The sequence below is a fragment of the Coffea arabica genome, chromosome 4c (genome assembly GCF_036785885.1).
Source record: "Coffea arabica cultivar ET-39 chromosome 4c, Coffea Arabica ET-39 HiFi, whole genome shotgun sequence".
NCBI classification, from domain to species: Eukaryota; Viridiplantae; Streptophyta; class Magnoliopsida; order Gentianales; family Rubiaceae; genus Coffea; species Coffea arabica.
In genome coordinates this window covers 9,705,282-9,728,129 of record NC_092316.1, presented here as the reverse complement: position 1 = coordinate 9,728,129, position 22,848 = coordinate 9,705,282, and the positions used below count along the sequence as shown (strand labels likewise).

At 36.9% G+C, this 22,848-nt stretch overlaps 4 protein-coding genes across 5 annotated transcripts; all 4 read left to right on the top strand.

Moving 5' to 3' along the window:
* Positions 1–294: 294 nt before the first annotated feature.
* Positions 295–3,100, top strand: LOC113739851 (adenosylhomocysteinase-like). The gene is made up of 3 exons (XM_027267216.2): positions 295–728; positions 997–1,362; positions 2,107–3,100. The coding sequence occupies exons 1-3, from the start codon at positions 384–386 to the stop codon at positions 2,851–2,853; spliced, it is 1,458 nt and encodes a 485-aa protein (XP_027123017.1). The 5' UTR covers positions 295–383; the 3' UTR covers positions 2,854–3,100.
* A 1,008-nt stretch (positions 3,101–4,108) lies between these two features.
* LOC113740182 (probable Ufm1-specific protease) lies at positions 4,109–11,681 on the top strand. 2 transcript variants are annotated; one of them, XM_027267710.2, is made up of 13 exons: positions 4,109–4,468; positions 4,550–4,924; positions 6,358–6,608; positions 6,749–6,836; positions 7,004–7,176; positions 7,532–7,622; positions 8,149–8,274; positions 8,373–8,420; positions 8,535–8,611; positions 9,690–9,778; positions 10,530–10,641; positions 10,865–10,967; positions 11,128–11,681. In XM_027267710.2, the coding sequence occupies exons 1-13, from the start codon at positions 4,282–4,284 to the stop codon at positions 11,355–11,357; spliced, it is 1,950 nt and encodes a 649-aa protein (XP_027123511.1). In that variant the 5' UTR covers positions 4,109–4,281; the 3' UTR covers positions 11,358–11,681. The 2 variants fall into 2 exon arrangements, with proteins under 2 accessions (XP_027123511.1, XP_027123510.1); XM_027267709.2 differs by having other exon boundaries at positions 7,001–7,176.
* Positions 11,682–13,605: 1,924 nt separating this feature from the next.
* Positions 13,606–18,428, top strand: LOC113738516 (pentatricopeptide repeat-containing protein At5g50280, chloroplastic). Its single transcript, XM_027265755.2, has 3 exons — positions 13,606–14,564; positions 15,111–16,683; positions 17,652–18,428. Exons 1-2 carry the CDS (start codon positions 13,675–13,677, stop codon positions 16,423–16,425), a joined length of 2,205 nt encoding a protein of 734 aa, XP_027121556.1. The 5' UTR covers positions 13,606–13,674; the 3' UTR covers positions 16,426–16,683; positions 17,652–18,428.
* Positions 18,429–19,601: 1,173 nt separating this feature from the next.
* On the top strand, positions 19,602–20,612 carry LOC113738476 (WUSCHEL-related homeobox 8-like). Its single transcript, XM_027265684.2, has one exon. The coding sequence runs from the start codon at positions 19,797–19,799 to the stop codon at positions 20,592–20,594; it is 798 nt and encodes a 265-aa protein (XP_027121485.2). The 5' UTR covers positions 19,602–19,796; the 3' UTR covers positions 20,595–20,612.
* Positions 20,613–22,848: the final 2,236 nt, after the last annotated feature.

Sequence of the window (22,848 nt, the reverse complement as noted above, 5' to 3'; positions counted from 1 at the left end):
ATTGTGTCTTACTATTTAAAATGGGATAACTTTAAAAACCTCTCTAGAGATTTCTAATAGTTGCACTAGCCTTCCGTCTATCATGGAATCCAATGCTTATATCAGGCCTATTACAATTGCTATCAAGTGGACATCCGAAATTATCCCCTTTTTTTTTTTTTTTTTAAATAGAGACTGTCCTCCCTTGATCAATATCCAAACAAATAATTAAGACAATCCACCTAATCTTACACAGTATCCTTAAGAAATGCTGTCGTTTTCAATGTCCGAATATCTTATAATGTCCGGCGATAGTAGTATCTCCCGTTCTCTCTCTCTCTCTCTCTCTCTCCTCTTCTTGTCAGTGCTAAACCCAGAACCCTCGCCCGAGCCCGATCCAAACCATGGCCCTCTCAGTCGAGAAAACCTCATCCGGGCGCGAGTACAAGGTCAAAGACCTGTCACAGGCCGACTTCGGGCGGCTCGAAATTGAGCTGGCTGAGGTAGAAATGCCGGGACTCATGGCATGTCGGGCCGAGTTCGGGCCTTCGCAACCCCTCAAGGGAGCCAGAATCACTGGTTCTCTCCACATGACTATCCAGACCGCCGTCCTCATTGAAACTCTCACCGCCCTTGGCGCCTCCGTCCGGTGGTGCTCGTGCAACATCTTCTCCACTCAAGACCACGCCGCTGCCGCCATTGCCCGCGACTCCGCTGCCGTTTTCGCCTGGAAGGGTGAAACCCTTCAGGTAATAGCCGGACGCAGAATTTCTATTCTCTTGTTTGTTTATGTAATAGATTTTTTTTGTTTACCTTTTTAATAATTTATATGCTTGAATTTTAATTTTAGTGGGCGAAGTTTATTTTTGAGGTAGAAATTTCTAACATTTAGCAGATTCTTAAGGATTATAATCAAAGGTTTTGAAACTTGGGCTGAATTTGTTTAAACGCATTGGTTGTCTCGTTGGAATATGAGGTTGACGAAATTTTTTGTTTGATTTTGTTGATGATTGACAGGAGTATTGGTGGTGTACTGAGAGGGCATTGGACTGGGGTTCAGAAGGAGGGCCTGATTTGATAGTGGATGATGGTGGTGATGCAACTTTGCTGATTCATGAGGGGGTTAAGGCAGAGGAGGAGTATGAGAAGACTGGGAAGTTGCCGGACCCGAGCTCAACTGAAAATGCCGAGTTTCAGATAGTTTTGGGGATAATTAGAGATGGACTTAAGGTGGATCCCAAGAAGTACCACAAGATGAAGGGGAGATTGGTTGGTGTTTCGGAGGAGACTACCACCGGTGTCAAAAGGCTTTATCAAATGCAAGCTAATGGAACCCTGTTGTTCTCCGCTATTAATGTCAATGATTCTGTTACTAAGAGTAAGGTAGTATTATTGATTTGGGTTCAAGTTCTTGTTTTCGGCCACTTAATTTCTGCATTTGCTGCATGCAGATGAATTTAAATGAAAGTTTGAATTACTGAGTAGGATCAGAAAATTGTCACTAGTGTTATTCTTGTATTCAGTTTTTTTTTTTTTTTTTTTTTTACCAAATTGGCATTGCCTACTGAATTGATGATAGTATGATTCGTATAGCTTGGTTATTGGCTTGAACATTGGCATCAAAATGTAATTCATGCCCCATTTTGGTTAGTTACAAAAAGTTCTGTTTGTTTCTTTCTATTTTAATGGATTCTCAAAAGTATTCATTTTTGGAAATTCCTTCTTGAAGTTGAGTGTTTTACAGTTTACATTTTTTATTGCTAGCAAATAATTTTTTAGTTGTAGATAACTTTTGATTGTAATGGCAATTTAGTTGGATGAAATGAAAGCATTAACAATTTGCTGAGCAAGTCTTGTAAGTTTGTTATCTTTCAGTTGTGACTGTGTTTTTCCGGTTGTGTCAGTTTTTATTGTTCATTTGATTAGCTTAAACATATTCTTAATATGGTATAGAAGATATACATTTTGGTCTAGTCGATCAAGTATTCAGTGACTAATTTTTGCATTGGATATTTTGTTAGAGATCATGATTTTGATACACCAAAGTGAGATTCTTGTATGTTTATTGTAGAGAAGTTCTCTTTAGCCAGTTCTTTCTGGTTCTTATATCTATTAAATGCATTGCAGTTTGACAATCTGTATGGGTGCCGTCATTCCCTCCCTGATGGTCTCATGAGGGCTACCGATGTGATGATTGCTGGTAAAGTTGCTGTTGTCTGTGGATACGGAGATGTTGGTAAGGGTTGTGCTGCTGCTCTCAAGTCAGCAGGTGCTCGTGTGATTGTGACAGAAATTGACCCAATTTGCGCTCTTCAGGCCTTGATGGAAGGAATTCCAGTTCTAACTTTGGAAGATGTTGTCTCCAAAGCTGACATTTTTGTGACAACCACAGGAAACAAAGACATTATTATAGTGGACCACATGAAGAAGATGAAGAACAATGCAATTGTTTGTAACATAGGTCACTTTGATAATGAAATTGATATGCTTGGTCTTGAAAACTACCCCGGCGTGAAACGGGTCACCATCAAGCCCCAAACTGACCGCTGGATTTTCCCCGAAAATGAAACTGGCATCATTATACTTGCTGAAGGACGGCTGACGAACTTGGGCTGTGCAACTGGACATCCAAGCTTTGTCATGTCTTGCTCCTTCACCAACCAGGTGATTGCACAGCTTGAGCTTTGGAAGGAGAAGGCAACTGGCAAGTATGAGAAGAAGGTGTACGTGTTGCCAAAGCATTTGGATGAGAAGGTTGCTGCCCTTCATTTGGGAAAGCTTGGAGCTAAGTTGACAAAGCTCACTTCTGGCCAAGCTGCCTATATTAATGTTCCAGTAGAGGGTCCATACAAGCCACCTCATTATCGGTACTGAGAGATGAACAACCTGGATGAAGGGCTTCTACTGGTACTTCTTTGGGTGTTGGTTTAGATGCTTTCGGTTGGCCGTTTCCTCGTTGATTCTGAGTTATGATAGTTATAATTGAAATATAGATCGTTTTAGATTGTGGTTCGACTCTGCCATCTGGCAAATGAAGTCGTTTTTGTAATGATGAGTAACCAAAAATGGTGAACTGATAAGTGATGCATATGAATCAGTTTATTGTTCAGTTTTAAAGCCATTGCTTGTTGCATCAGCTAATGCTGTTTCGTAATCTCTAGACAAAGCTGGCATAAACATCCTACCTTGCTGCTTTGATTTTGCAACATATGCAATGAAGATAAAAGCATTGTCAGAACTGAACTGCAAATAGATTATCCCATGATGTTCTGCAATTGCACATGGGCATCTAGCTTGAGGCCAGAAATTTCGAGATTGGTGTCATCTTGAAGAGATGAGCTAAAAGAACAACCCCTAACTAGAGTACAGATCTCTGGTTTCATAAGAAGTTTGTCCTTTCAAAAGAGTAGAGAACCACAAGTCCTTGGGCTGGCATGTCTTTCTTTGATGGAAATTATTGTGGGAATCATGGATGAAACCCTCAACCTGTAAGCTATAACTCCCGAAAGAGCCCCCGAATTCACCAAGTGGCCACAAGCACAATTTGCTGGTGGTTGGTTACTTTTGGGAAGGACAGGCTTCAAAGCAGGAAGAGGTCTCCAGACAGAGTAACTCATCTGTAGCAGTTCATGGTTGTTGGGGTTCTGACTTTGGATTCCAAAATATAAAATTCAGTTTGATGTCTCAGCACTTATTCCACTTCTGAATTCTCAGTGATTTGAAATTGATTGTCGAAAATCAATAACAGAACAACGATTTTTGCTGGTACTCCAAATATTGGATGGTGAAATGTTTGCTTTTATTTTTATTGTTACTTTTACTTCTGTAATTTATTGTAATTTCGAAGTGTATCCTTCTTGATATAGGATGTAAAATTTTCAGCTCATAGTTACAAGAAAAATCGATCAGGAAACATCTTGTTTGGATTGCTTTTTTTTTTTTTTCTAAAAAAATATTATATTTTTCGTGAACTATTTTAATTATTTTTTTCACTTCATATACATCAAATTATTATCGTACACATTTATTTTTAAAAAAATCAAATTATTAATATTTCAGTGTACGTGACTAAAAAGTATAATTGAGCAATATATTGTTATGGACTATGCTAACAATTTGCCCAATTTGGCTATTTCCAATAATATAAGAATTAGAGAATTTTCTGCTCTTCCTTATTTTGACCCTTTGCAGTTTACGGGTCAACGGTTATAAACCCATCCAAAACCCTGTCTGTCTTCCCCGATTCAATTCATAAAAGTCCAAAACCAGTTATCGTGTTTCAGCGCAAGTAATAATCCATCCATGGATACCGATATCCAGAACCCGAATATCCGGATCCTCTGCCGGAAACTTGTTCTCCCAAAACTCCATGATCAATCGGCAGAAATCCCCCAAATTCAGTGGCTAATCGGCTCCCCATTCTTCCCTTCCCCCACGATCATCGCCACTATTCGATGCATCAATTCTGCAGATTTCTCCAGAGAATCAGGTATTCTCTTGTCCCTTTGCTGCATGATGTACAAAACGATGATCAAAATTGTGACTTTTTTTTGGGTGTGGGGTTGAGCAGATGATATAAGGATACTGCTTCCAAAGGGTTTTGAGGTGATAGGGGCATTGATAGTGAAAAATGATCCAAATTTTGAGAATTCGGTTGGCGAGGCTGTTGATGCTGCTGTTAGATTGAGGAAGCTGTTGTATGGTGATGCTGGAGGAGGCTTTTCTGAAAAAGATCAAGCGTTGGTTGGAGGAGTGGTGGATTTGAATAATGCTGGCGATGTCCAGTTCTTTACATTCAAGACTGGAAATGTGAAAAAGATTGAGAAGATTAGTTCAGTTTTATATGAAGAACAGCCTGAGAAGTATGTGTGGGAGAGAGGTTGTTTACTGCAATGCGAGCTTCCGATTAAGTTTCCAGTATACTATCCAGCCAAAAATCTGAAAGGTAAATCATTTCCTTCTTTTTTGGTTTGACTGAAAAAATATGTGGTTAGTGTGTGGTAGTTCAGAGTATGACATTGTGAATCAGATGTGCGCAAATTTTGTTTTATGGTTTCATAGTTAACTATTGATAGGGGCTTATTGGTGATCAGTCGGTGTAAGGATTATGGAGGCATGTTTCTTTTTAATGTTGTTGCATTGCTTTTGAGATCAGCATTTTAAGAATTATGATCAGTGGGTCATTTAATTCAATTTATACGACAACCAATGTTTAGGTTAAGATATTTGTTACAAGTTGCTCTGAAGAAATAAATCCCTCTGCATTGGTTTATGGATTGGTAACCAACTTGTTGACAAGCTTTGCCAAATAAAATGGACGCATATTTTTCAATCTTGTTGGTGAATGGAGAAATAACATCAGTCATACCAAGCATTCATGGGATCTATGTGTGAGCTTATATTGAAAATTGCTCAAGAGATGTGTCCTCCTGTTAGGATAGTGTAAATAGTTGGCTGTTAAATTACTGGAAAATACAGAATTTTAAGGAATTTGAAAGGTTTGAGGCACTTCTTAACTTCTTCTGGCAGTTGTGTCTGTATAAGACAAAAAATTGTTTTGTGAATTCATAATTGATGCTTGCAGCTGGTTGAACAGACTTGATGGTGTTTTTTTCTTGAAGGCAGAATAAAAAAGAACAAAAAGTAGAAATGCTAGGTGTAATAGTGGGCTCGAAGAAATGAGAGATAAAGAGTTTGATTGTCCCAAATCAACAGGAATTGATTTATTCAAAATCAGCATGATTTTTTTTTTTAAATAACTGTCGGACATGCTCAATTGCTCATAAAGCTTTGGGCACTAAAGAATCTCAACATTTATGATGATTGTAAGGTTCAGTTTGCTCTTGTAGAGTTTACACACTATAGGAATCAAAGTCCTGCATTAGGTCCAGTTCTAGCCAACTTTTGTGTGACAGAGCATTATTTATGCTTAAGACTGAAAGAGATGCTCAGTCCTTGTCACACTAATCCTCAATCGGTCTTTGTGGTTTTCCTCCCAATTTCTATCAATTTGCTTGCTGGTAATCCACAATCAACATGACATCTAGGATGGAGTTCCTTTATTCATATTATGCTTTATTCGGCCATCAGGAACATCTGTCCCTGGACAAGGCGGTGGATGGGCCAGGAAATTGCCTGATTACATTTCCTGGACTTACTGCTATAACTAGTAGTCTATAGTTGCGTTCAGTAACCAAGTGCAAGAATATGTTACTCTGTTACATATTGATTTTCAGTTTGTTTGAATGAGTAAACAGATTATGCCACATAGCTTCTTTCTTCGTGTTTCTATCATTTTTTTTCTTTTTGTTTTAATTTGAGATGTGTGTTTAATTGATAAGATCTTTGAGGTTGTTAACTACTATATGCATTTGACAGAAGTGGAGAAGATGTACATTCGTGCTACTGAAGTTGTCGCGAGTAATTTGGTGGATCTGAAAACCACATACATTATGGAAGCTAATGGACCTTCAGCAGGCGAACAACCTGTCGTCCTTTCTGGCACAGATTTGGAGCTGCACAAGGAAATGTCAAGTACAACTTCTCAAGAATCTAAAGTAAAGACGTTTGCTTGTTCTGACCTTTGCTTGAAGGCTGGGAAAGCGATATCTTATACTTCTATTGAGGAGGTAAATTTAACAAGGGTTTCTACACAAAGTCCTTCTCATGTGGTTCTGTATATTTCTAACAGACTTAGGAAACATTTTTTTGAAATTTTCTGTGTCTTATCAATCTTTTTGAGTGCCCTTTTAATGGTTACACTTCTTAGTATGCAGATATAATCCATGTGAGTATCCTGAGTAACAGATCAAAAAGGTCTCTAAAACCTGCTGCACCTATTGCTGAATATTATCCTGGTATTGACTTTTCACTGAGCTATGTCTAGTGAATCATTTTAACATTTAAAGATTCATAAAGGTTCCCTATTCATTCTGCTTTGTCCTTGTTTTGGAGTGTATCTGTATTGATAATTTATTCTGATTTACAAACCAGCTTGTTCACTAACTTGTTCTCTTTTCAGCAGTGGAAGACACTAAAGTTTTGGTTGTGGATCATAAACTAGAAGTGCTCTGTTATGCAGCAAAGGATCTTTCATTGGCCGCTGCAGTTTCCAAGTTGATCATTCCTGCACTTGTTGATCAGATACTTTCAATGAGAAACAAGATCTTGTCCCATCTTTTAACAGAACATCCGCAGGTTTTTGTGACCAGCTTCCAAACTCTGGTTAATTTTTTAATTATCCATGAAAACCATGATAATTGTGTCAGGAATGGGTGGCTGAAGCTGATCATTCTTGCACTTCTAGATATCAAATTGATAAAAGCTTACTACTCTTGTGTCACAACGAGCATCACATTAATGTGCATGCATCTCAAGTTTTTCCACTTTCATTTCATGAAAAGTTTGTCATGTTGAGTTTTCTGTAGAAGCTTTTGCTCATTCTTACTGGGAAAGCATTTTGCTGTTCTCTAATTTAGACCATATTGATTTTCTTTGTGAAACTTTGATAGCTGTTTTTGTGAAATGACCAAAATTTTTTGTGATTGTGCAGCTACAACCATACCACTTTGTTCCTCCTGGATTTTTTATTCCCATTACTGTTTTTTATGAACTCAGTTATGGGGAAATGGAAATGAAGCAAGGTGATGTGGATTTCGACCTTAAATTACCAGTTAAATTTTGCATGAAGTAATGTACGTTATGCGTAAAAAATGCTGAATAAGATGGATCTTAGAAGAATCTAATTCCTCCTTTTTCCTTTTTTTTTTCTGCACAAAATTTTAAAAAAGAATTTTGTCATGTCACAAACGATGAGGATCTGATTGAGAAGCAGAACACACTGAAGAATGAAAAACTCTAGCTTTTCTGGCATGATTTGCAATATATGGGTGAAAGATGCTCTGGTCACATTTATCAAAATGGTTCAGTGGCAAATTTTTCTTTCCAATTATTCTTTGCTTAAAGTTCATGTTTGCTGCAGAAAACATCACTTTGTGCCCCAGGGTGAGTGAAAAATGAAAAAAGCAAAAGGAGAGATTGAAAGACAAAAGTATCTGCCTTTATCTAGGGACTAGAAGTTTCTAAATGAGTAATCATTTGTTTAGTATTATTACTCTGCGTATGTTTCACAGGCTCTTGAATACTTTGTATCTAATTTTCTTTTTGCAGTTGAAACCAGAAAAGCCCTTCATATTAGATTTGGATTGCCATTAGATCGTCCACTCCTAAGAGTCGTGAATGCCATTAACTTATCTGTTAAGGACAATAAAACTACTGGCAGTGCGCTTAGGAAAGGTATTTTTAAACAGAAGATTTCATTTCATGTTACTGGAATGCAAAGCTATAGTTTTGTTGCACTGATGTGCTCATTGTCTTGTGTACATTTGATTCAGGTTCATCTTTGCTTAAAGATGTTCATCTTGGTATCCCAAGCAGTGGGGGTAAGTGACTTTCTTGGTCTGTACATCTGCACTTCCATGTTGCTTGAGAGTGCATCTATTTTGATGCTTTATATTGGATTGTACCATTTTGGTATATCCTGATGATTTTTGCAGTCTCTGGGGGCACAGTGTCTCTTATTCAAGGTTCCTATGAATACTATCATTACCTCCTTGATGGATTTGACGATTCGGTAATAACCTTTTGGTGCAATTCAATAAGTAATTTTTTGGGATAGAACCTGCCATATGTCATGTTTCTTAAGATTGAGTTGTATTCACTTAATCTTGTTTTAAGTACATGGCCAGTTTCCAGATTGCCTGGAAGTTTGTGAATCAACTATTGACTAGTAAAAATTTCAACTTTTATTAAGCGGGTGAGCTGGATCTTCACTTTTGCTAGTGCAGAAATTAGAACATCTTGGTATTCTGAATTTGCATATATACTTTTAATCAGTACCTGGAGGCTTTAGGCTAAAGCACAAGAAGGTGGAAAAGTAACAGCCTTTGTATTCTGAAAATACTTGTGGGTTGTGTTAAATTGTAGACGAAAAGTAACAGCCTTTACGTAAGGTTCTTAAGAAAGTGAAGCGGCAATATATTTGAATTTGAAATTGATAATACAGTTATATTACCCCAAGAAGTTAAGTTAAAATAGACATATCTAAGTCTTTGAAAGCTTCCTTAATATTATCAAAAGGTTGGCCTCCTAAAGATCAAATGGTAAAAAATCAAATGCCTGAATAACTTTAGTATTTGGAAATAGCACAGGATTATATATCAAGTGAGTCTTCAAATTACAAATTAACTGAAGTATAAATGTCAAAACTAACTATTATAAAAGCTGCTATATACACCTTTAGGATAGTACTTTTTCAGCTTCCTCTCTGACAATTAAAATTTTCATCTGCTTATTTTTTGTTAGGCGAGAGATTATTTTTGGATGCTCATTGGTTTTCAAATTTTGATGGCTTTTGGAAGGTCCAACCTTGAGATTTTAGGGCATTTATGCTTATGTTGATTTTTTAATTCAGTTTTTCGTGTTATACTAATAAATGTCATCAATTTTACTCTGGATCTAATATGTGCTTATTGTGGTTGATATGTTATTTCTCAATTGCTTGGCTAATTACTTTTGTCATATTTTGGATAAATAAATGCTTTCTGTTTGATAGTACAGATTTTTCAGATAGCAATTGAGTGCCATCCTTTTTATACTTGTAATTCTTGGTTATCCTTACGATTGATTATATGTGAAAATGAAACTACCAGGGCTGGGGTTGTGCTTATCGTTCTCTGCAGACTATTGTTTCCTGGTTTAGGCTCCAACATTACAGTGGAATTGATGTTCCTTCACACAGGTATCAAAGTTTCTTGCTGAGGATCACCACTAATTTTTCCTTTTTTGGTCAAAAACTGAAGATCACCACTACTGCTCATTTGAATTTGTAAAAATGATGGATTAGTTTTGTTATGCTTTGCTTGGTGGAAGGTGAGTTCATTGTCATATTCATTAGACAAAGAAAACTCTATGCACATTTTAGTTTTTCAAACTTTTGGCATATATGTGAGTCCTGAAACAATCTTAATTTAAGAAAAGGAATTTATTCTGTTTACAATCAGTGGACATTGTATCCGATTTCACATCCATATTTGCATGAAAAAAGTATACTTACTCCTACGAACCAATCAAGATAAAAAGGCAACAGGAATGAATAGATTGAGTAAGAATATACTAGATTTTGTATCTCTGAAGCCTAATGAATAATATTGTAATAAACAACATTCTACAAGAACAGGAGTTTGATTGTCAAACTTGTCACTGGATTTGGAGAAGTGCTTCTGTTCAAGTTTCAAGTGAGATATTATATATGTCATGTTTCAAAGTAGAGAGTAATGCCATGTAGTTATAGTGACCACATTAGCCTATACTTGACCTTTGAAAGTAGAAAGTCTAAAATATCTTGAAAGCAAATTATTGCAGTTATGAGTGATGGGTAGAAATAATCTCTTGTAGATGGCTATGCATAATACTTTGCTGCAAAGTAACCTAGTGTTTGGTATTTTTAGTATCCATTTTGCTTCATCTTAGTGGCAAAATCCACTTTTCAGGGAAATACAACAGACACTTGTGGAGATTGGCGACAAGGATCCATCTTTTATAGGGTCACGTGAGTGGATTGGAGCTATCGAGTTGAGCTTTGTGTTAGACAAGCTTCTTGGGGTATATGTGAATTTCTTCTTATGACTCTGATGTGCAGTATTGGAAATTTAAATTAGTCATTTTGCTGTTCTATGTAGTTCATAAGTGCTTTAGAAAATTCTTTTTCTGTTCTAGATTGGTACATTGCGGGAATCACTTGCTTGTATACTTGATACAGCATTAGTATAGATCTCGATCCACAGATGTATTCTTTAAACTTATAAAGTAAATTGTTTATCAACAGGTTAGTTGTAAAGTGATAAATGTCAGATCTGGAGCTGAGCTTCCTGAGAAATGTCGAGAGCTGGCATTGCATTTTGATACTCAAGGAACACCTGTCATGATTGGTCAGTTATACATATTCTACTCTTTCCTTTCCATTAATATATGACACTGTTTTTTTTTTTTCCATTGATTTATGATGCTTCAGTAATCAAGGAAATTTGCTTTTGTGACTTATTGGCCAGTCGAAATATGTAGTCAAACCCTTACCACTAAATATTGCAGGTGGTGGTGTCCTGGCATATACTCTTCTAGGTGTTGATTATAATGAAGTAAGTGGAGATTGTGCATTTCTTATACTTGATCCTCACTATACCGGCACTGATGATCTCAAAAGGATAGTCAGTGGTGGATGGTGTGGCTGGAAAAAAGCCATTGACAGCAAAGGGAAACATTTCTTCTTGCATGATAAGTTCTACAATCTTTTGCTGCCTCAAAGGCCTAATACAGTCTAGTTAGTAGTTGCTTTAGCACTAGTTAGTGCAAAACCATTTTGAGCCATTTGCCTTTTAATGTAGACTTGTAGGACATAGAAAAACTGGTTGTATTTTCTTCATTTTTGGGAAGAAAAAAGAAAGGCAAAAGGGGACGGGAGGCGGGGGGAGGGTTTGAAATTAATTGGTGATAGGATGCAATTTGATTTGGTTTCATGTAGTGGGAATTCTTTGTTTTTGATCATGTACTGGAAATGAGGTATGTTTAGAAGTCACTGTTGAAGATTGTGTGGTGTAAATTATTCATTACTTTGTTATGCTAAAGGTTGTTTTTCATTCCATCTACATCGTTTATTATGACAGTTTTCCATCTCCTGTTCTTTTTAACAGTGTCGGTACTGGAAAGTTGAATAGGGCAGATACCTTCAGCAGTTGGAATGGGACATTGTTTTTACCCCCCTTTTGTCTGAATTGCGTCAGATGAGAGAAATCCTCTCATCATGAGTCTGGGTTATTAACTGATTGTGGTAGGCTCATTAAGAGCATCTAACCATGACAATTCTATAGGGATTTTCTCTTGATACATGAACATCAATGATTTGGAAGGCACTGGAACTGGATGCAACACAGCGTCAAGTAGTCGCAAGATAGAGTTGTTAATCGAGCCGAGTATTTGGCTGCTGAGCTTGACTCGAGTTTAATTCGAGCCAAGTTCGACTCGAGCTTATTAGGCAAACGAGCTTTAAAATGTGTTCGAACTCGACTCATCAAATGTATATGTGGCTCGAGCTCGAGAGCTCAAGCTCGTGCAAATTAACCTCAATAAAATCTATAATTTTTAATTTTTATACTTTTGACTTTTAAAATGACAAATATGCCATTTATTAACGAGTTCTAACGAGGTACTTGGATATCGGCTCGTTAACTAAACAAGCGCATTTCTAGCTCGAGTTCGGCTCGTTTACCGCAACTAACGAGAGCTCTAACGAGCTTTCGAGCTACTTGTGAAGTTTTACAGCTCTAGTTGCAAGTTCTTCTCATTGATCTCTGCAACTGAGCTACCAGCAACAAAGATCGCCCATTCCACCACCTTTGAATATCATTAAGGGCTTTTCTTGTCATCTCCCTCAGTTAAAGCAACGAGGATCATGCAATCAAATAGCTAATCCAACAAGAAAAACAAAACAAGCCGACTCTCAGCGGTTGCATGTACGATCCAAACAGTCCTAAGGCCTTGTTTGGATTGCATTTTTCGTAGAAAAATTACTATAGTGATTTGATATATGTGAGATAAAAGAGTGATTGGAAAATGTGTTTACGAAAGAAGTAGCAATTTTTCTTTGGAAAATTGCTATACTACTTCAAGGTTTTTAACACTTCTTGAAAGTCTTGTATACAAGTCTCATCAGTATGAATTATAATGTAGCCATCTGCTCATGGAACAATAAAAGAAATACAGCTATTTTGAAAAAAAGGCAATATGCTTTCTTAAGCAAATTACTAACAACTACTAGTAAGTACTATAAAAAATTGACCAAAAACGAGTTAGGCAGCATTAGAACATCATATGTCATTAATGTACTCAAGGATGCCGACTAACAAGCGAAGCGACTCAAAGTCAAGAATAGCATTTCCATTGCGAGTGAGGAGGACAGAAGGCTGAGGACTGGAACCTTGTTCAAGCATGTACTTGTGGCAAAATCTTAACCACACCTAGTAGGCTCAAGTGGGTTAGTTATGATTAAATTTTTAACTTTAAAAATAAAAACCGTCAATTGGATCGGTTTATGTTAACTTAATTCTGTTTATCAACATAAATAATACTTGTATTTCTACGACAGTTTCGGCATAAAATGCTAAATTTACCTTTCTCAAGTCTAAATTCTAAACGTAATTTGAATTTAAGAAAGAGTAGTAATTTTGTTATTCAACAAAAGTTATTGTGAAAATACAATTTGGATTGTAACTGTGGAATCTAAATCGTAAATCGTGTTCCTGACAAAAATTTAATTTCAACTCATAGACTAAAGAGTTTGAAATATATCTTGAAAAGGAATTTGAAATGATCAAAGAAACATGATATGATTGATGTGACTTGACTCAATTTAATACAGTACAATTATAAATAACCAATTTTTTTTTTCATTTTGAATATGAATCCAAAAGTATTTGAAGAATTATATTTTTTTTTGGAAAAATAAAAATTATTATTTTTTTTGGAAAAAAACGAAATTAAGTTAGAGAATTTAGAGTACAGTATGACAGGATGTTTCTATTTATCTGTGTCAACCTTCGGTTTATTCTTGTAGCTGCTTGCCAGCCCTCTCAAACTCAAACAATGGCGCTTCTCAAATATTATCCCATCATCCATTTTCCTTCTTCTCCTCCTTCCTTTCCTCTGCTTAACGATCATCATCCCTCAACACCTAAACTCTTCAAGCTTACCAAAGCATCCCATATTCAAATATCCGTTTCACTTTCCCCCCCTTCTTCTTCTCCTCCTCCTCCTCCTCCTCACACTTCTACTGTTCCTCAGTCGTCAACTTCACCAATTTTCCTACCATTTCTTCAAGGAAACTCAAATTCAGAAACCGAACTAAACCCACCTCAAGAATCGTCAAAAGATGAAAACTTTGACTCCAAAGTTAACAGAGATGACCCACTTATCAGATTCTTCAAGTCTCAAACTTCGAACCCGAACCCGGACCCGGGTAAAGAAGGCAAAATTTCCCTCCGGAAAAACCGAAAATCCTCTTGGCACCTAGCTTTTGAAACTGGTAATTCACCTCAAGGTGATGAAGAAATTGAAAATTTTCAACTGGGTTCTCCTTTAGTTGACTCAAATTCAGTTAGTACCAGTGAATCAAAAGTAGGTGGGATGGTTAGGGAAATATTCGAAAAGGCGAAGACTTTACCGGACAACTCAACTCTAGGTGAGGTTTTGGGAGGATTTCAGGGGAAAGTGAGTGAGAAAGATTGTTGGGAGGTATTGGGAATGCTGGGTGAGGAAGGGCTAATAAGGAGTTGTGTGTATTTTTTTGAATGGATGAGATTGCAGGAGCCTTTTTTGGTTTCTCCTAGAGCTTGTTCCGTTCTGTTTCCCCTTTTGGGGCTAGCAGGAATGGGAGATGAGATATTGGTATTATTCAGGAACTTGCCTGATGAGAAAAGATTCGGGGATGTTCATATTTATAATGCTGCAATTTCAGGACTTTTGGGATGTGGGAGGTACTAATTTGTTTGCCTTATGGAACTCATTTCAGTTTCACGTTGGTTTCCTACTCTATTTTTTTTGGTGTAATTTATAAGTTTTCTAATGCATTTCCGTGGTTTATAGTACAATCTTTAATCCGCTCGAACCTTGAAATATCCTCTCTTGAATTTTTAATGGTATGTGTTTGTGGTAGTACTAGTTTGGCTTCTTATACAATTGAGGTTTTCGTTATTGGATCATATTTTCATAGGTAATGAAAGTCCTTTGCCACGCCTTGCTTATCTTGTGATAGAATTTTGCACAAGAAGGTTTAAGGATGATGGCAGTTTTCTAAGTTGTGCGCGTTTCTTGTTAAACCAGCATTATTGTGCTTGATCAATAAAAATAATTGAATAAACTTGCATTTTCGTAGTTCTTGCCAGATGCACATACCTTTTAGTATTCTTTAGATGTCACCCTGTGTATTTCTCTCTCTCGTATGGCATGTCTTAAACTAATTCTAGCTATATCTGCAAACATAAAGGTTGATTTTCCTCGTGTTTACGTTACTGCATTTGAAGGTATGATGATGCTTGGGGAGTATACAAATCAATGGAAACAAATAATGTCCAACCAGATCATGTGACGTGCTCCATTATGGTTACAGTTCTGAGAAAGAAGGGTAATAGTGCTAAAGATGCATGGGAGTTGGTTGAAAAGATGAAAACAGAAGGAGTCAAGTGGAGTTTGGAAGTTTCAGGTGCGTTAATCAAGTCCTTTTGTGAGGAGGGACTGAAGAAGGAAGCTCTTATTATCCAATCAGATATGGAGAAAAGAGGGATTTCTTCCAATGCTGTTGTGTATAATACAATCATGGATGCATATTGTAAATCAAACCAGATTGAAGAAGCTGAGGGTCTTTTTGTCGAGATGAAGGCTGCGGGAATTTCACCGACTGCTGCCAGTTATAACATTCTAATGGATGCTTATAGCAGAAGAATGCAGCCTGAAATTGTTGAGAAACTGATGCTAGAGATGGAAAATGTGGGGTTGGAGCCTAATGTCAAATCATATACATGCTTAATTAGTGCTTATGGAAGGCAGAAAAAAATGAGTGACATGGCTGCAGATGCATTCTTGAAAATGAAAAAGGTTGGTATAATTCCTACGTCACATTCTTATACAGCTCTCATTCACGCCTATTCAGTAAGTGGCTGGCATGAGAAAGCTTATTTGGCCTTTGAGAATATGCAAAAGGAGGGAATTAAACCCTCCATTGAAACCTATACTGCTCTGCTTGATGCATATAGACGTGCTGGTGACACCCAAATGCTGATGGAGATTTGGAAGCTGATGATAAGGAATAAAATTGATGGCACACGGGTGACCTTTAACATTCTCTTGGATGGATTTGCTAAACAAGGACACTATGTTGAAGCAAGAGATGTAATATGTGAATTCAGAAAAATTGGATTTGAACCAACCATAATGACTTATAATATGTTAGTGAATGCGTATGCAAGGGGAGGACAAGAATCAAAATTGCCACAGCTTCTGAAGGAGATGGCCGCATTGCAACTGAAACCTGATTCTATCACATATTCTACGATGATATATGCTTATCTACGTGTCCGAGATTTTAGAAGGGCATTCTTTTATCACAAGCAGATGGTGAAAAGTGGGCAGGTTCCAGATGCCAAATCATATGAGAAGCTTAGGGCAATCTTGGATGCGAAGGCCAAAATAAAGAGTAGGAGGGATAAGAGTGCTCTTATGGGTATAATTAATAGCAGCTTGGGTTTGATGAAACAGAAGAAAAAAAGGAAAAAAGATGAGTTTTGGAAAAATAGAAAGAAACGGTCAAGAACACATGGCACAGCCAAAGCTGGAAGCTGAAACTTAGGTCCTTGTCTTTATTTTCAGATTGGAGTTCTTTAACTTTGATTAGCTCTTAAATTCAGCCCTACATTACTAGGCTGGACGATATTTTAATTGTCCAGAAGTGCATAGGAGATTTTGCTCGAATTTTAGGTTGAAAGCTTGAGATCTGCTGCTCTTGGAGCAGAATCTGTAGCTTTTATGATGGAGCCACCAATGTATTTCTCAAGAAGTAATACATGAATTTAGAAGCTGGGGAATGACCATTGTAGCAAGGTAAAAGCTACTTTTGAATTAGATACTTCTTATATAGAGGCTACTTTTTGTACATCTACCTGTCACAGAAATGTAGTTGCTCTTGTTTGTTTTGGGCATAATAATGTATCTGCACAAACTATATACTGATAATTTCCATATCTTGATAGTATTTCTAGAAGAATAGAGATTGAATAATATGTAGTTATTACTTTAGCTCTGCGACATCTCTTGGAGGATTTAAGTCTTGATGTTTATTACCGTTACCATGTAAAAATAATTCGGAATTATAAAACAACTGGATATTTTGTTTACTCATCGAGCAAACGTATATTGGCTTCAGTAGGTTCATTTAACTACTTTTCTTGACTAAATCACAAAGAAATCAGGATTTCGAATTCAGAAAGCGTGAAATCTCAGGAGTTCAATTTGCTTAGTCTTGGTAGTCTAAGATATGTGAAAAAATTACCTGAAGCAAGGTAAAATTGTTGTGAACATGGAAAACATGGATAATCATGCTCTTAATTCTTGTACTGAGCTTGAAGTTGAAGTATTCAGATATTGGGAACTCATAGAATAAAATGTAAAAATATTTGGAAACTCTTAGATTATAGCACAAAAACATTGTCCAAGTATGTTGGACGCTATACCTCTTGTCATCAAAAACGAAAAATGACAAAAAGCTTAGTTTTAGATTTAGGCCAAAGAGCTTGTTTATTTGGAATTTTTGTTCGATTAATTTAAGATTTGAATATTACAGATGAATTCGCCGAGTAATAAGAAAGCAGCAATTTAGCTTAGTGAGAATCTTGAAGAATTGAAAATTTCCCAAATGAAGCTAGAGAGTATAAAGGCCATTACACTTGAAATGGCAAGGAAGTTAAAAATACATCAAGTGTACAATGATGAAGATGAGGATGCAAAATGGCTACTTGAGCATCATGTCTCTTCCCCTATGAATTTTTTAATTAATTTCAGTTTGCTTTCAGGTATATTTCGGGTGGCTTTACATTTCCTTCCGAGGATCCATCTGCATAGTTTTACAAGATGGCCTTCAAGGTACTCATAAAGGCTGGCCGTGACCAACACGAGATAAGTAGTCATTGCATGAGTGGTTATATATGCAGGCATAAACTTGTTCTCAGAAGATCAGAATATTTTGTGGATTTGGTCCTGGACCCGCAATGTTTGAAAACTAGAAAGCTGAAAAGACTTTCTGAATTATGAGCGGCATTTGGAGGATGTTGTGGCGAATTCTGAGGACTGAGACAGTACCGTAGTGGAAAGACTTGGCAATGGACATTGTTATGCTGTCTCTGAGAACTGCTAAATGCTTAGTTTTGAGGACTTTCAGGGAAGCTTTTTTGGATATCTCAAACGTTTGGGGTCATGAGATCACAGTCTCAATATCTATGAAGTAATTGGTCATGTTTTGAGCTCTCGTTTGACAAGCACTGATCACCTTGATGGCAGATAAAGTTTCCTGAAAAGGCCAAGATTATTATTTGGCTGATTCCACATTTCATTGGGGGATATTCTGGTGTAACATGTTTATTTTCCTCGTGATCTGCTAATCCTAACTATATGGAATTATAAGTAGGAGTAAAAGTCATTCAACTGGTTATAATCCTCATAGAACTTCGAGCAAAAGATGTTTGTTGGGCTGCAGGAATTAAAAGGGGAAAGCAGGCTTGGTTCATGTTACCCTATTGGAATTCTATGTTGCGTGCTTAAGACAGACTTATATAAGAATATCAGTTCAGAAATAGAGATGTTTGTAACATATCTCACTATCTCCACACACTCCTCCTCACCCACACAAACCACAACACCCCCCCCCCCCCCCCCCCACCAAAAAAAAAAAAAAATCTCCCAAAAAGAAATGAAAAAGGAAGATGTTTTTGGGCGTTGATGAGACCCTTTTACTTTTCTTGGATTGAGAGAAAAGGAAGAGTTGCCAATTCATTGAATGGTAGCAAGAATTTATTCATGATGAGGTTGGGGGTTCTGGAACACACTCACTCGAGGTATTCTTGGTGAATATCTGCCAAGAAGTTTCTGTACTTCTAGGTCTATTTCTCTCAACATTATGTGCACATATAAAGATCAAAGAACTGCTTTAAATTTGTTTCATAACCAAGAATTTACTTGGAAGTTGAGGTTAAATATGGTGTCTTGTGCCTGCGTTTTAAGTTGTAACAAGGCGCTAAGGTTTGATGCTTGATTTTCACTTTAGTATTTGTCAAAGCTAAAACAAAAAAAAGGACACAATTCTCGGGAATATGTGTGTGTGTCTCGGGACTCATTGAATCAATTAGATGTTTTAACCAATTGATGATATCATAACTTGGGTCTTGTTTGTATTTTTTTGTGAATATTTGGCCCATATGCTATTAAATAATCAGATTTGTAAAGTGATTTACTTTCTTTAATGGTATTATGTTTCATGCTTATGTATATTCCTCTCTTGAATTACTTTGGACTAAAAGTACAGGAATATTACAGGTCATAATAACTACTATCACTCGCACAAGGGGAAAAAATCTAACAAGAACATAATTGAGGAGGGGAAAAAAGAAGCAAATTCTAGTTTACTCCACTTCTCCCTATTCATCAGCCTGTGAAGCCTAACAAATGTTGCAGTTTAATTTATACTAATAAATCTAGTGACTGTACTAAATAGCAATAATTTTTGGTATACTTGAATTTTCTTTGAGTTTGTGGCAATTAATAGTCATATAAATTTATTTTGCCAAACAAACAATTAACACAACCCAATTTTGATAGGAAGAGAAAGAAGTAATGGAAGGTTTTGATCATATACATCACCTCTTGATTTTGTTTCTTAAAATATCTCGAACTATGGTACCTACTAGCATATACTATTAGACATTTCCTTTTCTAAAATGTATCAAGGGTAACTATTAGCTCTTCATTAAATCCATTAGACTTAAATATTGGTACAAAAATGATTGTAATCTTTTGCATATCTCCCCTACTTAAAATGTATTATTTGGTAATTAAGAATAAGATTTGATCTTGTACTCATTTCTTCCTAGAAAGGGTTGTTTTATTCAGAAGATTTAGGCATATAAGTCTCATAAGAACCACAATTCAATTCAGTCAAAAAAGGTATGGAGTATGAAAAACAGAAGCAACATCAAGAAGAACGACAAAAGCCTCAACTACTAATGGAGGGACAGAATATTCATGGTGGAAATTTGAACAATGGAGATGACATGTTTGTGAAGGTGATGACCGATGAGCAGATGGAAATCCTCGGGAAGCAAATTGCTGCTTATGCAACCATCTGCGAGCAACTAGAAGATTTGCATAGAGCCCTCATCTCGCAGAATGATCCTTCGCATTTCATGCTGAGAAATCCGTATCTTACCCCGTTGATGACAACTTCTTCCCTCCATAGGATTCCTCGAAGACAGCGTTGGAATCCAACTGCTCAGCAGCTTCAGATTCTTGAACGTGTTTTTGATCAAGGCAATGAGACTCCATCAAAGGAGAAGGTTAAAGATATCACTGCTGAATTGGCAAAACATGGCCAAATTTCTGAATCAAATGTCTACAATTGGTTCCAAAATCGTCGCGCTCGAATGAAAAAGAAGCAAGTTGTGGTTGAGAACAAAAAGACTGAACCAGAAACGCAGATGGTCACTGAATCATCACTGGAGGAGGGAGAAAAGTTGAAGCCATCGGAGCCCATGATCGAAGGCCAAAATTACTGTGTTCAGAAGGTAAGTGCTGGGAACTCAATATTTTCCTTTGATGAACAAGGGATGGAAATGCAGCAGCCCTTGTTTGCCATAGAGGGCTTCCATCGAGGCATGTCACCAGACAAAGCGAAAATACATTACTTACTTGAAGATATGGATGTGAATCCACCAGGGTGCTATGACCCTTATATTCATGCAGAATAGTATAGTAACATGAACGAAAAATAATCTTTGCTAATTAGTTATAGACTTTTCAAGTTCTTGAGTTCTTTCTTTTTTCTTCTTCTTTTTTTTTTTTTTTATAATAAATTTACTTAGAAAATAAAGGCTCATGCCTTCATGGGTTGGAAATTAATTTGTAGCTAGTGTCTTCTGGACTTGGCTAGTACATGATGATAATTTCTCTGGGCTTTTTTCTTTTTGTGCCTCTGTTTCAATTATTTCTTTTGATCTTTATGTTATGTTTACCATAATACTATTGCTACTTATGTTCTTGCATTCTCTTCAATTGTTTTGTTTCTCCACATCCTAGCAGTCAATATGTAGGTATATTTGATGCACATTGGACTAGCAGAATTTGGACAGGGGCATGTTGCATGGGTGCCTTTGGCCCTTGACTTCATTTTGCAAGCTTTTGCTAAGATGGGAATACTGTGCTTTCAAAATCTTTATGGCGTGAACCAAGAAACTAAGGAATAATAATGATTACAGATTTTAGTCGAAGGCTCTTCATGATCAGTTGCATTTGCCATTATTAATTAAAATGCTACTCTTTTTCCTTTGAACAATTTATATCATGGACAGCATATTAACTGTATATATAAAAGGCAGGTAAAAAAAAAAAAACTTCTTGTAAATAAATGTATACTGCTACAAATATTTATAGAAAGCTAAAAAGCTTTTGTTGGTGCTCAAATCTGAAATTTGTCACTAGATCAAACAAACTGAAAGGATGCTCCCTGCAGATTTGGTCAACCACTACAGCTACATATACTTTTGGCTGATATCCAATCACAAAAGTACTCATAATCAAGAAAGTTTGCACATTCACTAATTAGTAATTATAAGTACTAATACAGTATCCAAACTCATAAGATTACCAAAGAGGTCCATCAACCAATCTCATTCATTCATGATATTCAGGTTCAGATTACTTATTAGTTCCTCCAGATGATGATGATGGCTTAACTTCAGCTTGACCATTATCCGGATGATCCGCCTTACCTTCTTCAACTTCACCATCTTTTTCCCCTGGTGATGATGCCTTGGCTTCTTCTGCTTCACCGTCAACACATGAAATTAACAGGAGGACTATTATTAGTTCCATTATCAACATTACTAGTCTTACAAGTACTCCCTTCCTCTTCCTGTTCTCTTAATCACAGTACAACAAAGGCAAAACAAAGCTCTTCGTTTATACCAATTCTAATAGCCCACAACTGTACCATCTGGCCTTCTTGGAGCCTGTTCTCCGTCAAAACTTTTTTCCAATCTCCTTTGAGCACATAAGATACACTCGGCTTGCCAGATTCCTTCCTCATCTCCCACCTGCTCAGGCCCACTTTCTCTACTTTCCCCGATGGCTCAATTATCTTTACCTCCATCGTATTCCAATGCGCTCCATCAGGGGTATGGTTTTTAAGGAATTCTAATTCTTCAGGGAGAAGAAATTCCTCCTCCATCTGGTTTACTGGAATGGAGAATCGGTTTTGAGCGAATTGAGTATCAGTTCTTGTTAGCCTTTTTTCTATCACCTTTATCTCTTTGCCTACTACCCCGCCTTCGGCTTTGGCTTTAATCCGCTCCTTGAATTCTTTAGGCAGAGGTGGAGAATCAAAACCAACGATAGTTACCTTCCTTTTCCTATCCCTCTTCTGCTTTAGGCCATAATCATCGTCATTATTATCATTATCACTAACCGCCTTGTTTACTTTTCTCCTCTCTTTTTGGCTCGTAACTTTCTTCAATTTTTTTTCTACCTTCTTCTCTTGATGATCGCTCTTTTCTTCCACTGCTGGACCTGATTCTGGCTTATGAAGATTACCCAAAACTTCCTGATGATCATCGAGATGCATCATTGATGTTGTAAACTCTCGCCTGATTGACCTTTTACCTTTAGACTTTGCCAAGGGTTCGAGTTGGATTACGTTCGTGGGTAACAAACGTAGTCGTTCTTGATTCCTTTTCTTCCTCTCTTCTTCTTCATCTAGCTTTATCTTTTCTTCTGTAGCTACTGTAGCCAATAAATCCAACAGGCACATCGCCATTAATTTTGTTTGATCAAGATTCAAGATGACATTCAAGAATATTGATCATCAGAAAAAGAGTAATGTTTTTGGCACTTCGCACAGGTTCCATACATAAAACAAACAACTTCCGTTCTTTTCATTATGGTATTGGGATTCCAAATCATGCAGGTTTCGGAAGCGTGAACTACTGGGACATGTTTTAGTTTCCC

Excerpts from the sequence above, each read along its gene's own strand:
- LOC113739851 (XM_027267216.2), top strand. The coding sequence starts at position 384 with ATGGCCCTCTCAGTCGAGAAAACCTCATCCGGGCGCGAGTACAAGGTC. Across the intron at positions 729-996 it reads GGAAGGGTGAAACCCTTCAG|GAGTATTGGTGGTGTACTGA; the intron begins GTAATAGCCGGA and ends GATGATTGACAG. Across the intron at positions 1,363-2,106 it reads ATTCTGTTACTAAGAGTAAG|TTTGACAATCTGTATGGGTG; the intron begins GTAGTATTATTG and ends AATGCATTGCAG.
- LOC113740182 (XM_027267709.2), top strand. The coding sequence starts at position 4,282 with ATGGATACCGATATCCAGAACCCGAATATCCGGATCCTCTGCCGGAAA. Across the intron at positions 6,609-6,748 it reads CTTATACTTCTATTGAGGAG|TATGCAGATATAATCCATGT; the intron begins GTAAATTTAACA and ends TACACTTCTTAG. Across the intron at positions 8,612-9,689 it reads TTGATGGATTTGACGATTCG|GGCTGGGGTTGTGCTTATCG; the intron begins GTAATAACCTTT and ends TGAAACTACCAG.
- LOC113738516 (XM_027265755.2), top strand. The coding sequence starts at position 13,675 with ATGGCGCTTCTCAAATATTATCCCATCATCCATTTTCCTTCTTCTCCT. Across the intron at positions 14,565-15,110 it reads GGACTTTTGGGATGTGGGAG|GTATGATGATGCTTGGGGAG; the intron begins GTACTAATTTGT and ends CTGCATTTGAAG.
- LOC113738476 (XM_027265684.2), top strand. The coding sequence starts at position 19,797 with ATGGAGTATGAAAAACAGAAGCAACATCAAGAAGAACGACAAAAGCCT.